General features: G+C 43.4%; 1 protein-coding gene across 1 annotated transcript in view; it reads right to left on the minus strand.

Moving 5' to 3' along the window:
* Window positions 1–262: 262 nt before the first annotated feature.
* GPR63 (G protein-coupled receptor 63) overlaps window positions 263–14,444 on the minus strand; it is a 76,116-nt gene continuing 61,934 nt past the window's right edge. The window contains exon 3 of the mRNA XM_033939644.1: window positions 263–1,653. Coding sequence (XP_033795535.1) covers window positions 263–1,591 — 1,329 coding nt within the window. The 5' untranslated portion in view covers window positions 1,592–1,653. The remainder of the gene's footprint in view (window positions 1,654–14,444) is intronic.

The raw sequence follows: 14,444 nt of genomic DNA on the forward strand, positions 1-14,444 counted from the left end.
AGTGAAGGATTTCCTAAGAATCCTGGAGGTAACACGTTTTTCATTCCACTGTGCTGAACTATCAAAATTAAAACAGCTTTTTAGAAATTACACAAAGTATTTTATCACATGCACAACCTGTAGAGCATATGGCAGTGAAAAAACCATATAACAAAAAAAAAAAAAAAAAAGTCTAAAAGGCCTTATTCACAAAGGACTTTTCCTTATTCCATGCCTGCGGAAAAGAAAATCTTTACTGAATAAGACCGTGAGAATAACAGTTTCACACTACTGAACGGTGCTCCCCACACACATAGATGGCACTAGGCCGGATTCGGCGTCTTGTGTGACCAGGTAACTGTGGCAGAAACTTGAAGTACTTGGGCACCAAATCCAAGCAGGCATCACGAAATTTCTTAATCCTCCAGTAGTAAATCAGCGGGTTTAGTGCAGACTTGAGGTAGCATAGCCACAGCAGCCATGTGCTTATCTCAAAAAAGTTGCGCTTGTGGTAGAAATGACTGTTGAACGTAGCAACAAGGCTGTAGGTGGTAAACGGGGCCCAACACAATATAAAAACAACAAACAAAATCAAAATGGTCGTGAAGGCACGAGTTTTAAAGCTCATATCGATGTTCATTTGGAAGGGCCTCTGAAGACTCATGAGACCCAGCTTGCTGGCCTGACTCAGGCATATGCTGTCAGGGTGGCTATGGATACGGACTGCATTGTGGCGCACGGTGTTGAGAATGCCCATGAAAGAGTAGAGCATGACAAAGAACGGAATAAAAAAGAAAATTAGTACCACCAAGACTACATAGGCCTGGTAACCACGATTTGTAGTGTAGCCAAAAACACATTGAGGAGCTCTCGATGGTACTTGCAAATTTGGATTGCCTACAGCCAAGGGAAAGGCCAAACAAAAGGATGTAGCCCATGAAATAACAATTAGAATTTTTGCACGGTAAGGATTGAGCTTGTCTTGCTTTTGAACAATGATGAGGAATCGATCAATGCTGATAATGAGCAAGATGGCCACGCCTTCCATGACAAAGAGCCAAAAGAACATGGCGGAAACTCTACAGAAGGTATCTCCAAAAATCCACTGAGTCGTGATGATAGTTATCAGAGCAAAAGGCATGTTTAGCACAGCAAGCAACATGTCGGCAAAAGCCAGGCTAGCAAGTAGTATATTAATTGCAGATCGCATGGCAGCCTTCTGGTATACCATGAAACAGACAACAAGATTTCCCAAGAAAGAAAGTAAGAGAATAAGTATCATTACAGCAGAAAGAAAGATTTGGAGTGGCAGGTTTAAGCTTTCTGAAGCGCCTTGCGCAGGCCGAGTTACCGAATGGTTCAGAACTAAAGTACTCGTCCCAGTTGTGACCGTGGCACCAGGACTGTATTTTAGTGGCAGATCCATGGCACCCCGAAACAAAGACTGTGGAGTAGTAAAGTTTGTGTAAATATTTTCATAGATAACAAACGTGCCATTTGATGTCCTGGGAGGGGCAGGTGTCAACACTACAGAGAAAACCATTCTTTGGGGAGTTAGAACTGGGTCTACTCTCAGAGCACGATAGCGAGCGCATACAGAGCCATATTCCATGCGTGGTTAACTAGTCGGACAGTCCTGAACGGGGCCAACCTTCATTTTCTCCTTTATTTCACCTAAAAGAGAACAAAAGGAAGATGATCAGACTACATATAAAAGAAACATACTCTGAATGACAACAGGCTTAACGGTTTCATGTTTTGCTCCCAATAAAAGGCTGAACAGAGTTAATGGCAGAGAAAACCATGAAGCTCGGTCCCCATCCCCGCCCTGTCCCCATGAGCTTGGTCCCCATCCCTGCAAACCATCTGATCCCATCTGCACAAGCCTCAAATAGTTATGATTTTACACTGAACTTATTTTATTAATAATAATAATAACAGTTTATATACCGCAGTACCATTAAGTTCTATGCGGTTTACAAAAGATTAGTGAAGTACAAGTTGAGAGAACTTAAGGGATGGGAGAACAAGAGGGGAATAGGGCAGGAGAACCGTTATAGAGGGGAAAGAGAGGAACGGGTCAGCTGTCTAGGTACTTCAGGAACAGGTCATTTTATAAACACAAATAATACAGAGCAAGGATCAACAAAACCCCTTCGCAAATATCCTCTCCACTATCGAGAAAACTGAATAAGCCAAATTATTAATGAATGCAACACAGAAAAATCATGCTAACAAAATACTGCATATATAGATAGGAAAAGGATGTCTCCTCTACATCCCTTTTAGTAGACTCACACTTATTTCAATCTTTCTTAATATTCACCAACCCTCAGAGGTACCACCGTGATACTCAAAATCTTTGTTTACAATACTGGGTGGTCTGATAAGGCGGCGAAAGCTAATCTAGGGATATGAGCCTTGAAAAAACCCGCTGGGTGAAACATGTCGGCATAAATGTCCCTACAAGCTGACCACTAAAGATTAAAAGCGAAGTACTTTTAAAAAATTGTTGCTAAAACGTTTAAAAATATTTTAAAAATGTATAAAAGTGTGACCCAGTGAAGATATGGTACGTGAAGCTGGATACAGTGAAAGATTTTGAGTATCACTGTGGTACCTCTGAGGGTCGGTGAAAATTAAGAAAGACTGAAATAAGTGTATCTGTTTCAAACAAGTCTGGGGCCTAGCACCTTCCTACCTGCAAACACACTTCACTCTACACATCCCCACACGTACAACCAGAAACAAAAACATCTTTGCATACCCAAAGATCACAGGCTGCAAATACAAATCCTTCCTAGACAGAACCTTCATGTTCCAAGCAAACAGACAGCAATCCTGGCAGGGAAACCACATAAATAAAGCCAGACAGACCTACAATACATTCTGAAAATCAATTAAAACCGCTCTATTTGACAAATTCCTTGCCTAATCAGATGACCTCTCTCAGGTATTCTTTCCCCTTATAACCCCAATGTATTATGTAACATCTTTCTTCTCTCATTTATTCTTTCCCCATGTTTCTCCAATTTATTATGTAACATCCTTCTTGCATTTTGTAATTCGCCGATTGTCCAGCCTTCTTTCTATGTGAACCGCCTAGAAGTCACTTTGAATATGGCAGTATAGAAAAATAAAGGGTTCATAGACGACGGCGCGAAAGACAAAAGCGCGCGCCGACAATTGAGCGCAGCACGGAGGTGCGCACCGCACAAAATTACAGTTTTTAGGGGCTCCAATGGGGGGTTTTGTTGGGGAACCCCCCCAGTTTACTTAATAGACATCGCGCCGGCGTTATGGGGGGTTGTAACCCTCCACATTTTACTGTAAACTGAACTTTTTCCCTAAAAACAGGGAAAAAGTTCAGTTTTCAGTAAAATATGGGGGGTTACAACCCCCCACACCCCCCACAATGCCCCCACAACGCGGCGCAATGTCTATTAAGTAAAGTGGGGGGGTTCCCCCCCACGCCCCACCGTCGGAGCCCTAAAAACAGTAATTTAGAGCGGCGCACGCCTCCGCGCTGCGCTCAATTGTCTGGGCGCGCCTTTGTCGCGGCGCGCTTTTGACCTGACACCAAAATAAAGTTATTATTATTATTATTAAAAGGGATGTGGAGGAGACATCCTTTTCCTATCTATATATATATTATTCTACTTGCACAAAAGTTTATATAGTATAATTTTATAGTGCAATCCTTCAATTTATTATTCAAAAACAAAATACTGCAGTCACACATGACAGGAATAGTGTTAGGGGAGTGCAACTAGGGCAACTGTCCCCTGGTCAGAGAGAGCCCTGAGCCAGCTGGAAGACAAAGAAGCATGGCCTGGGCTTTGCAGTCCCCAATTATGTCTAACACCAGCTCTAACAGGATACATATTTCAAATCTGATATATTCTACTCACAAAATAGAAAATTAAATTTTTTTTTCTACCTTTTGTTGTCTTATCATTTTATTCTTCAAATCATGTTGGTCTCAGGCACTGGTCTCTGTTTTCTTTTGTCTTCTCTTAACTCACTTGCCAGGGTCTCCTGACCATTTGACATTTCTTTCTCCATGCTCACCATCCATCTTCTATCTCTCTGCAAGTATTGTTCCCCATCTTCAGCATCTCCATTCTCTATGTCTCCTACCCTTTCTAGTATTTCCCCTGTGCTCATTTCCCTGCCTTCATCATCTCACCATTCTATGATCCCCTCCTCCTGTTCACTTCTGGACCTCTGAGGCTTTTTTTTCCTCCATTTCAGGTAGACTAAGATCTGTTTTGTTTGACCTTTACAATAGATACAGTTTTCCTACATGAAACTAGGCATCCAGTTACAAAATGACTCTCAATGTGCAAACCTGTATATACTATTAGTTGGGTTAGAGGTGAGAAAGTTTCATACAGACCTTCAGTTTGAATTATATTGGTACCAGCAAAAACAAACACCTTAAAAAAAAAAATTGCCTTCTACATACACATCATATTTTCTCAATTTATGACATACAGCAAGCAAACATCAGTTTCTTAAATTAATAGCCAGGTGGAGGGAAATTTTAACACACTGCACATATTTTTGGGTGCTAAGAATGCGCCTGTTTCAAACATAAAAGTATAGGCCTACATTTCTATAAGGGTGGTAGATGTGTGGAACAGTTGCCTGGAAGAGGTGGTGGAGACAGAGACTGTGTCTGAATTCAAGAAAGCCTGGGATAGTCAAGTGGGTCTCTTACAGAGAGGAAGAGATAATGGTTACTGAGGTTGGCCAGACTGAATGGGCCATTTTGCCTTTATCTGCCATCATGTTTCTATTTCTTTATAGCATACTAACGTAACAAGTGAAATGTGAACCTATATTTTAGACAGAATAATATACACCTGCCATAGAGCCAATATGAACTCTCACGTTGAGATTATTTGCAAATATTCACAGATTATAATTTTTTGTTTGTTTTTTTATTTTAGGTATTTATATACTGCCTATCAAGATTATCTAAGCAGTTTACAAGCAGGCAATCAAACATTTTTCTTATTTGTCCTGGTGGGCTCACAATCTATTTAACGTACCTGGGGTAATGGAGGACTGAGTGACTTGCCCAGAGACACAAGGAGCAGCGCGGGATTTGATCCCACAACCTGGGGGTGCTGAGGGTGTAACTCTAACCACTAGGGCAGTAGATGGCAACCAAAACAAGATTTTCAGCCAAAACCAAAACTATAGCCAAAATTTGCTGCTCTGTTTTAGCTGAAATTGGCCCAGATCCCAAACAGGAACAGCCTCTTCCTCCACCTGTCACAAAGACCGACCCTCCCTCCCTCCCCTCTCTAAACCATAGGCAGGTCCACCATTTGTTGTCTATAGAGAAGGCAGGATCAATCCCCAGTCATTGCTGTTCATGCCAACTCTGCTGACAAAATGGCTGCCGGGACCAAACTGCATGGGCAGGAGCAGCTATGAATCGCTTCTGCCCCCTGTAGACTACCAGCAATACGGTAGGCCTGGGGAGCAGGCCTATCTGTGATTCCAGGTTCCAAGAGGGAGCTGATATTCCTTTGAGAGTGCTTTTGACTCCTAACTCCTTTCACCCCTACCCTCTATCATGTCTGTCTGTCCAAGTTAGATTGTAAGCTCTTCTGAGCAGGGACCGTGTATAAATGTCAAAAATGTACAGCGTTGCGTATGCCGTTCTGCACTATATAAAAAGTAGAAGTAGTTGTAGTAGTAGAGGGGAAGGGGAAGACTACCTGGGGTTCTGGAAAGGGGGCTTCTTGCATCAGGAAGGAGGGAGTGGGGGTGCAGGCTGCACAGTACAATTTCAGTTTATAAAAATGCATCAGCATTTTGGGCTGAAATAAGACCAAATCCAAATTTTGAGCCGATTTTGTTGCTGAAACTAAAATTTGGTCGATCTCTAATACTACTACTATTTATTATTTCTAAAGTGCTGAAAGGCGTACGCAGCGCTGTACATTTTAACATACAATAGACAGCCCCTGCTCAGAAGAGCTTACAATCTAATTTAGACAGGACATTTCGGGGTTGGGGAGATTATGGTAGAGGAAATGAAACAGTGGGAGAAGGTATCTGGCAGCAGTGAGTGGGAGTTAGGAGTTGAAAACAGATTCAAAAAAGTGGGCTTTTAGCTTGGATTTGAACACTGCCAGGGATGGAGCATGATGTATTGATTCAGGCAGCCTGTTCCAGGCATACAGCGCCGCAAGAAAGAAGGGAAGGAGTCTGGAGTTGATGAGGAGAGGGGTAATGTGAGAATAGCAGTTCTTACGAAATATGAGTCGCGTAGCAGAATTTTGAACAGATTGAAGAGGTAGTTTGGATAGGAAGGGAAGGAGGGAGCTAGGGTGATAGTTGGAGGAGAAAGCAGGATCTAGCAAGGGCTTTTTAAGTAGGGGTGTTAACTACAGCATGTTTGAAGACATCAGGAATTGTAGCAGTGGAGAGTGAAAGGTTGAGGATGTGACAGATGGGAGGGATTTCAGTGGGAGAGATGGATCCGAGTAGGCAGGTAGGAATCGGATCGGAGGAACAGGTGGCAGGTTTGGAGAAGGAGAGAAGGTGAGCAGTTTCCTCTTCCGTAACTTCAGAAAAGGAAGAAAGGGTCGTAAGGGTTGTTGAAAGGAGGTCGGCAGAGTGGATAGTTGGAAGGGGTAGCGGGGGCGGTGGCTAATGAGAATTCAAGGTGGACCCAAAAAAGGCACTAGGTCTTATTTTCCGGATAAGTCTTATTTTTTTCCATGTACAATGATCATCTCTCCCTTCCTATCCTCCACCCAAATTCTTCCCATTTCCTTTCTCTCCCCCACATGTGCAGCATCTTTCCTCCCCTCTCACCCATCCCCTTGTGTAGTATCTTTCTATCCCTCCCTTCCTCCCATCCCTTGTGCATCAGAACCCTTAGAGCTTCTATCCCTCCAATTACCCCACCCCCCGCTGCGAACATCCCCTCCGGCCCTTCCATCTGTCCCCCGCCAACCGCGAGACCGAAATACCTTGTAACAAGCGGCAACGTCGGCAGCAATCTAGACAGGCTGCTTCGCAGCTTTCTCCCGCCCGGTTGTTCCTCTGCTGCATCACTGATGATGTCATCAGCAACGCGGCACACGGAACGTCCGACGAGAGAAGACCCCGAAGCAGCCTGTCTAGATTGCTGCTGACGTTGCCGTTTGTTACAAGGTATGTTGGTCTCACAGTTGGCGGGGGAAATAGGTAAGGGGCAGCGGGGGGGAGGGGGAAGGCGGGGTGCGGGGAGGGGCAGCACTGTTGTTGGTGACAAGGGCTTATTTTCGGGGGTAGAGCTTATATTAAGACCTACCCTGAAAAATCATGCTAGGGTTTATTTTCGGGGAAACACAGTATTTACAGAACAACATAGTCAGAGAGCACCCATTAAGCGCAGATATGATCACAAACACGGATAAATGACTAGAATACCAGCAAAAAGGCACCTCCTTGATGCCTAAATCTAAGCAGCTCCTTACAGAATTAGCCCCTTAGAGTGCAAATCTATAATTGGACATTTGATAAGACCTATATAAAAAGGAACATAGGCTCCTTCCTTTCTTTATAGAATATCAGCATTACAGTGCAAATAAACATATTTAAGTTTACATTTGAGTGCTTCACCAGCTGAAGAGCTGGAATGTATATACCTAAATGCCAGAGATGTACACATAATTCTCAAGTGTGATTTACACCCACACGCCTTCCAAATGAACATAAAAGCCATACTGGATCAGACCAATGGTCCATCTAGCCTAGTATCCTGTTTCCAATAGAGGCCAATCCAGGTCACAAGTACCTGGTAGAAATCCAAATATTAGCAAGATTCCATGTTACCAAGCCAGGGAAAGCAGTGGCTTCCTACGTGTCTCTCTCAATAGCAGACTATGGACTTTTCCTCCAGGAACTTGTACAAACTTTTCTTAAACCCAGTCATGCTAACCACCATTACTACTACTACTTACCACTTATATAGCCCTGAAAGGCATACGCAGCGCTGCACATTTTGACATTTATAGACAGTCCCTGCTCGGAAGAGCTTACAATCTAACTTGGACAGATAGAGATAAAATATAGGGTTGGGGATGCAGAACTTAAGGTGAAAGGCATTAGGAGTTGAAAGCACTCTCAAAGAGGTGGGTTTTTAACTGGGCCTTGAACACTGTCAGAGAGTGAGCTCACCGTAGGAATTTGGGCAGCTTGTTCCAAGCATATGGCGCAGCAAGACAGAAGGGATCCAAGTTTATTAAATATTTGATTAATCGCTTATTAACATTCTAAGCGATGTACAAAGTATAAAATATTAAATTACAATAGTTGAAGGGAAACAGACAATGTAAATACAACTGACAAGGCAAATTAATGATACAGAAGGAAGGGAGTAGGTAAAGAAATATAATTTAAAAAAATAGTAAAGGAAACATATAAGGGCAAAACAACATTAGGGAGGGGGAAGAAATAAAAAACAGTAGGCAGTTGAAGAGAAGGGCACAGATAGAAGTGGCCTTAGGGATCTGGCCATCCCAGAATGCACTGGGAGAGAGGCCTAAGATTGCGTTTGACTGAGGTGCCTAAGGCCCTTCCTATGTGAGGAGCATTAAGTATCTGGGCCAATGAGGGCCTTAGGCCCCTCCCCAGTGCATCACATGATGTACCAGGAAGGAGTAGACCCGCCATTCAGTGGAGGCAGAACTGCTGGCTAGAGGGAGGGAAGAAGCATCCCTTCGGCTGGCCAACTTCAAAAAGGTACTGTGGGGTTCAGGTGGGTTTTGGGGGAGGGTCGAGGGAAATGCCCTTTGGAGGGGAGTCTAGCAGGAGGGACTGGGCATCCCTCCTGCTGATGATCTTTTGGAGTGGGGGTTCCAGCAGAAGGGATTGGGCATCCCTCCTGACGGGGGACATCTCGGGGGGGGGGGGGGGGAGGGGGCTCTGGCAAGAAGGAGTGGGCATTCCTCCTGCCAGGGGATATCTTGGGGTGATGGTGGCAGGAATAACTGGGCATCCTTCCTGCTGGGGGATGTCTTGGGGGTGGAAACAAGAAGAATTGGGCACTCCTCCTGCTGTGGACATTCGGGGGTAGGGGTGGGGGATAGAAGGGACTGGGCATCCCTCCTGCCAGTTGTCTTCGTGCGGGGGATGGGACGGGACGGTGATCAGTTTAGTGGCCACAGCAGGGAGATAACTTTCCTGCGATCAGCAGCAACCCAATTCTCTAACCGGCGCCTGTTACATGGATGCCGGTTAGAGAATCGTAGTAATAAGCGGGCTTAGGCGATTCTATATAGGACGCTCATGTGCGATTCTCAAAAGCTGCATAAGCGGCTTCTGAGACTGGGCATCCTATATAGAATCCAGCCCTTAGTGTATAGCACACAGTTAATAGGAGAGAGGGAGAAAAGGTCTGCTTGGACTAGGAGCATCAGCTATCCCTAGCACTGTCGCAGACACCAGTTAAAGAAATGGATAATTCATATGAGTAGGATGACACAACACCATAAGCAGGCAGTAATCAAAAATATTTTAAATACATGCCTTGGGAATACTACAAATCAAGATGTCAAAAGTCAAAGCAGCTGGGAAAGTGCACTCTCTGGGGTGTGCTGTCATATTTCTAAAATGATCTGAAATAACGAAAACATTAAGATACTGGATTTTAAAAAAAAAACCCAAAACCATTTTCTTTTATTGTTCAGCCTAGCTGTGACATGCTGAAGTTATCTGGCAGAGCAATGCACAGTCATATCACATCTGACAAGTCACAAAGTTTGATCTCTCTTGGTTGTTTCATAAACATAGCGCATTCATTTCCATTTAACAAAAGGGGATGTCTTCAGTTGATAGTACAGAAAAAAAAAGTAACTATTTGTGTCTCTTTCGCTTATTACGAATAAGGAAATCACTAGATGCTAGCTCTTTCACCACTCAAAGCAGAGAACTCAGTTGGGATTTGGGAACCAGTTTTCACAATAAGCAAGTCACCAGGTAATTTTATAATAGGGAACCTAGGCTGTCAAGGCACTTATTGTATATACTCGAATATAAACCCATCCAAATATAAACTGAGATAACCTTTTTTGGGGGGAAAGAGTCAATTTGAATATAAACTAAATTCACGGCAGTCTCACAAGGTTACTGTGGGAACTCGTCAGCCATTTTGAGTAGTGAGACTGCATGGGGCAGGAGCATAGGAGGATCGCTCTTGCCCTGGCTCACCACTGGACCAGCAGGACCGCCTCGAACTTCTATGGCTTTGGCGGTATATAAGAAATAAATTATTATTATTATTATTAAGTAGGCCCGGGGAAAGGCCTGTGATTGGTCCATGTCTGTTTTATCATTCCCTCTTTGAGAAATTCCCTAACCCTTATTTATCCTGTTTGTTACATTACATTACATTGGTGTCTTCTATTCCGCCTATACCTTTCAGTTCTAGGTGGTTTACATCAAGAAATTAACCTGGACATTCCCAGGGAGATTACAAGGTTGATAGCTATAGTACAGTATGTGTCGGGATCTGGAAAGGGTCAATACGGTTTGTTTAGATCATTTGACAAATTTCTTGAATAGTATGGTTTTCAGTTCTTTCCTGAATGTTTTGTAGTTGGGCATCGTGGTCAGCAGATTTGAGAGGTGGCGGACTATTTTTGCTGCTCTGGTGGCTAGTAGACCGTCATATATTTTTTTGCTTTGCATGCCTTTGATTGGGGGGGGGGGTGTAAGGTGTGCTTGAGTTCTCCTTGATATGATTAGGTGATGGTTAGGGTTAGGGTAGTGGTTGAAATAGCTTGGTCCATTTTCATTTAGGGCTTTGAATAGGGTGCAGTAGAATTTGTTTGTATACGTGCTTGTACTGGGAGCCAGTGTGAGTCTTGGAAAGCTGAGGTAAAGTAGTCATAGTTCTGTGAGCATGTAACTAATCCACTGCATGAGGGTGGGTGTGGAATCTAGAGCTGGCGGCTTTTAACAGGTATGGGGGACAGTGGCTGAGGTCGCAGGCTACATAATTGTATTTTTTGTACAGTTTGTCTAGGTCGTGCCATTGTGTGTCTGGGAAGTCTGACCAGTTTCTGTCTGCTGCGTAGGTCTTGTTTTCTATAGGTGGTATCGAGATTTCATCGAGGTAGTTTGGGGTCTCGGTGAAGGTGTTTCTGTCTGTTGATATTTGTTTCTGAAGAATTCAGCCAATTGATTGGCTGGGGGGAGGGGGGGGCAGGGCGGTTTTGGTGGCCAGGTAGGGTTTGGTGTCTGTGAGTTCCTTTAGTAGTTTGAAAAGTTTTTTGGTGTCTTGGATTTCTAGGCCTATCTGAGTGGTATAGTATGCCTTTCTTTTTTCTTTTGTTTGCATTGTTTGTTCAGTGTTCTCCAGGTTGTTTTTGTGTGTTCTCGGTTGTTTTTCTCCAATCTCTTTCAAGCCATCTGCACTGTCGTTTGAGTTGCAGTAGCTCGTTTTTCAAACCATTTATCTGAATGTCTGCAGATTCTGGTCTTTTTCTGCGGTTGTGTCATAGAAACATAGAAAGATGACGGCAGATAAGGGCTACAGCCCATCAAGTCTGCCCACACTATTTACCCACCCTCTTAAGTCTACTGACCCCCTAAGTATAATTGTAATTATACTGTCACTCTACTGACCCGCTCATTCAAGTCCATACCCTAGTGACCCTATCCCTTGGCATGACCCTCGTAGGGATCCCACATAGGTATCCCATTTGTTCTTGAAGTCTGGGATGCTGCGCGCCTCGACCACCTGCACTGAAAGCTTGTTCCAATGCTCAATCACTCTCTCCGTGAAGAAGTACTTCCTGGCGTCTCCACGAAACTTCCCTCTCCTGAGTTTGAGCGGATGTCCTCTTGTGGTCGAGGGTCCCTTGAGAAGAAAGATATCATCTTCCACCTCGACCCGTCCTGTGATGTACTTAAATGTCTCAATCATGTCTCCCCTCTCCCTACGCTCTTCGAGAGTGTAGAGCTGCAATTTGCTCAGTCTTTCTTCATACGGGAGACCCTTTAGCCCCGAGACCATCCTGGTGGCCATCCGCTGAACCGATTCAACTCTGAGCACATCCTTACGGTAATGTGGCCTCCAGAATTGCACACAGTATTCCAGATGAGGTCTCACCATGGCTCTGTACAATGGCATCATGACTTCAGGCTTCCTGTTGACGAAGCTTCTCTTGATACAACCTATCATCTGCCGTGCTTTAGATGAAGCCTTCTCCACTTGAGTGGCTGCTTTCATGTCAGCACTGATGATTACTGATGTCATGTCTTCGAGGATGGATGTGCTTAGGGTGTACCAGTGGTTAATGAAGTTCTTGGGGTTTCCATCTTGTATCATGGTGTCTACTTTGTTCCAGAATTTAGGTGGGTTGATCTTTTTGAGTGTTTCGTATGTTAAGCTAATGGTATGAATAACATATGGAAAGACCTAGCGACACAAAGAATGGTCTGAAATTTGACAGCTAAGATTTAATGCTAAGAAATATAAGGTCATGCATTTGGGCTGCAAAACCCCAAAAGAACACTACAGTTTTGTGCACAAAAGAAGAGCGGGACTTGGGATTAATAGTATGTGATGATCTTAAGGTGGCCAAACAGTTCAAAAAGGTGACTGCGAAAGCTAGAAGGATGCTAGGGTGCATAGGGAGAGATAAGGCCAGAAGAAAAATAAGAGGTATTGATGCCCCTATATAAGACTCTGGTGAGACCTCATTTAGAATATTGTGTACAATTCTGGAGACCGCACCTACAAAAAGATATAAACAGAAAGGAGTCGATTCAGAGGAAGGCTACTAAAAGGGGATAGATTCCGTACAAATGTAAGGAAGTTCTTCTTCACCCAGAGAGTGGTAGAAATCTGGAACGCTCTTCCGGAGGCTGTTATAGGGGAAAACACCCTCCAGGGATTCAAGACAAAGTTAGACAAGTTCTTGCTGAACCAGAACATACGCAGATAAGACTAGACTCAGTTAGAGTACTGGTCTTTGACCTAAGGGCCGCCGCGGGAGCGGATTGCTGGGCACAACAGACCACTGGTCTGACCCAGCAGCGGCAATTTTTATGTTCTTAAAAGGCATATGGGAACAGACTTAAAGATCTCAATCTGTATACTTTGGAGGAAAGGGGAGATATGATAGAGATTTTAAATAAGTACATGGCATGAAGTGAGTCTCTTTCAGTTGAAAGGAAGCTCCAGAATAAGAGGGCACATTTTAATTAACAATCAAACTTTTGAATTTGTTTCTTCAATTAGGATCTTAGGGGTTACATTAGACCGACAGCTAGCGTTCGAGGATCATACAGATTTTATGATAAAAAAAATGTTTTATGATCCTCTGGAAACTTAGAACCATCAAAAGATACTTGATTTTGTTTCTTTTAGACTCTTGGTACTGTCTTTGATTCTGTCTGTCCTCGACTATTGTAATATCATCCATCTTGCATCCTTTAAGAAAAATCTATGACGTATCCGATTAATACAAAATTCGGCAGTGCGCCTAATTTTTGGTTTAAAGAAATATGATCATATCAATCTTTATTATCAACAATTGAATTGGTTGCCTTTCGAGGCACGTATTCTTTTTAAGTTTGGCTGTCTTTGCTTTAAAGCTTTTTTTTTTTTTTTTTTTGGTTTTGCTCCGGGTTATCTAATCTCCCAATTTAATTTTTACAGATCATCTAAAAATACCAGTAATAATTTTATGTTTATGTATCTTTCAGTTAAGGAAGTTAAGAGGCGATAGGCTCAGGAGTAATCTAAGGAAATACTTTTTTAAAGAAAGGGTGGTAGATGCGTGGAACAGGCTCCCAATAGAGGTGGTGGAGACAAAGACTGTGTAAAACCAGAGGACATAATTTGAGGTTGAGGGGTGGTAGATTCAGGGGCAATGTTAGGAAATTCTACTTTACGGAGAGGGTGGTGGATGCCTGGAATGCGCTCCCGAGAGAGGTGGTGGAGAGTAAAACTGTGACTGAGTTCAAAGAAGCATGGGATGAACACAGAAGATTTAGAATCAGAAAATAATATTAAATATTGAACTAAGGCCAGTACTGGGCAGACTTGCACGGTCTGTGTCTGTATATGGCCGTTTGGTGGAGGATGGGCTGGGGAGGGCTTCAATGGCTGGGAGGGTGTAGATGGGCTGGAGTAAGTCTTAACAGAGATTTCGGCAGTTGGAACCCAAGCACAGTACAGGGTAAAGCTTTGGATTCTTGCCCAGAAATAGCTAAGAAGAAAAAATTTAAAAATTTAAATTGAATCAGGTTGGGCAGACTGGATGGACCATTCGGGTCTTTATCTGCCGTCATCTACTATGTTACTATGTCTGAATTCAAGGGGTAGGGTCATGTGCCCTCTGTTTGTCTTCACTACTATTACTACTACTTATCATTTATATAGTGCTACCAGACGCATGAAACGCTGTACATTAACACGAACTTGGTAACCCTAAGTAAAT

The sequence above is a fragment of the Geotrypetes seraphini genome, chromosome 3 (assembly GCF_902459505.1).
Source record: "Geotrypetes seraphini chromosome 3, aGeoSer1.1, whole genome shotgun sequence".
In the NCBI taxonomy this organism is placed as follows: Eukaryota; Metazoa; Chordata; class Amphibia; order Gymnophiona; family Dermophiidae; genus Geotrypetes; species Geotrypetes seraphini.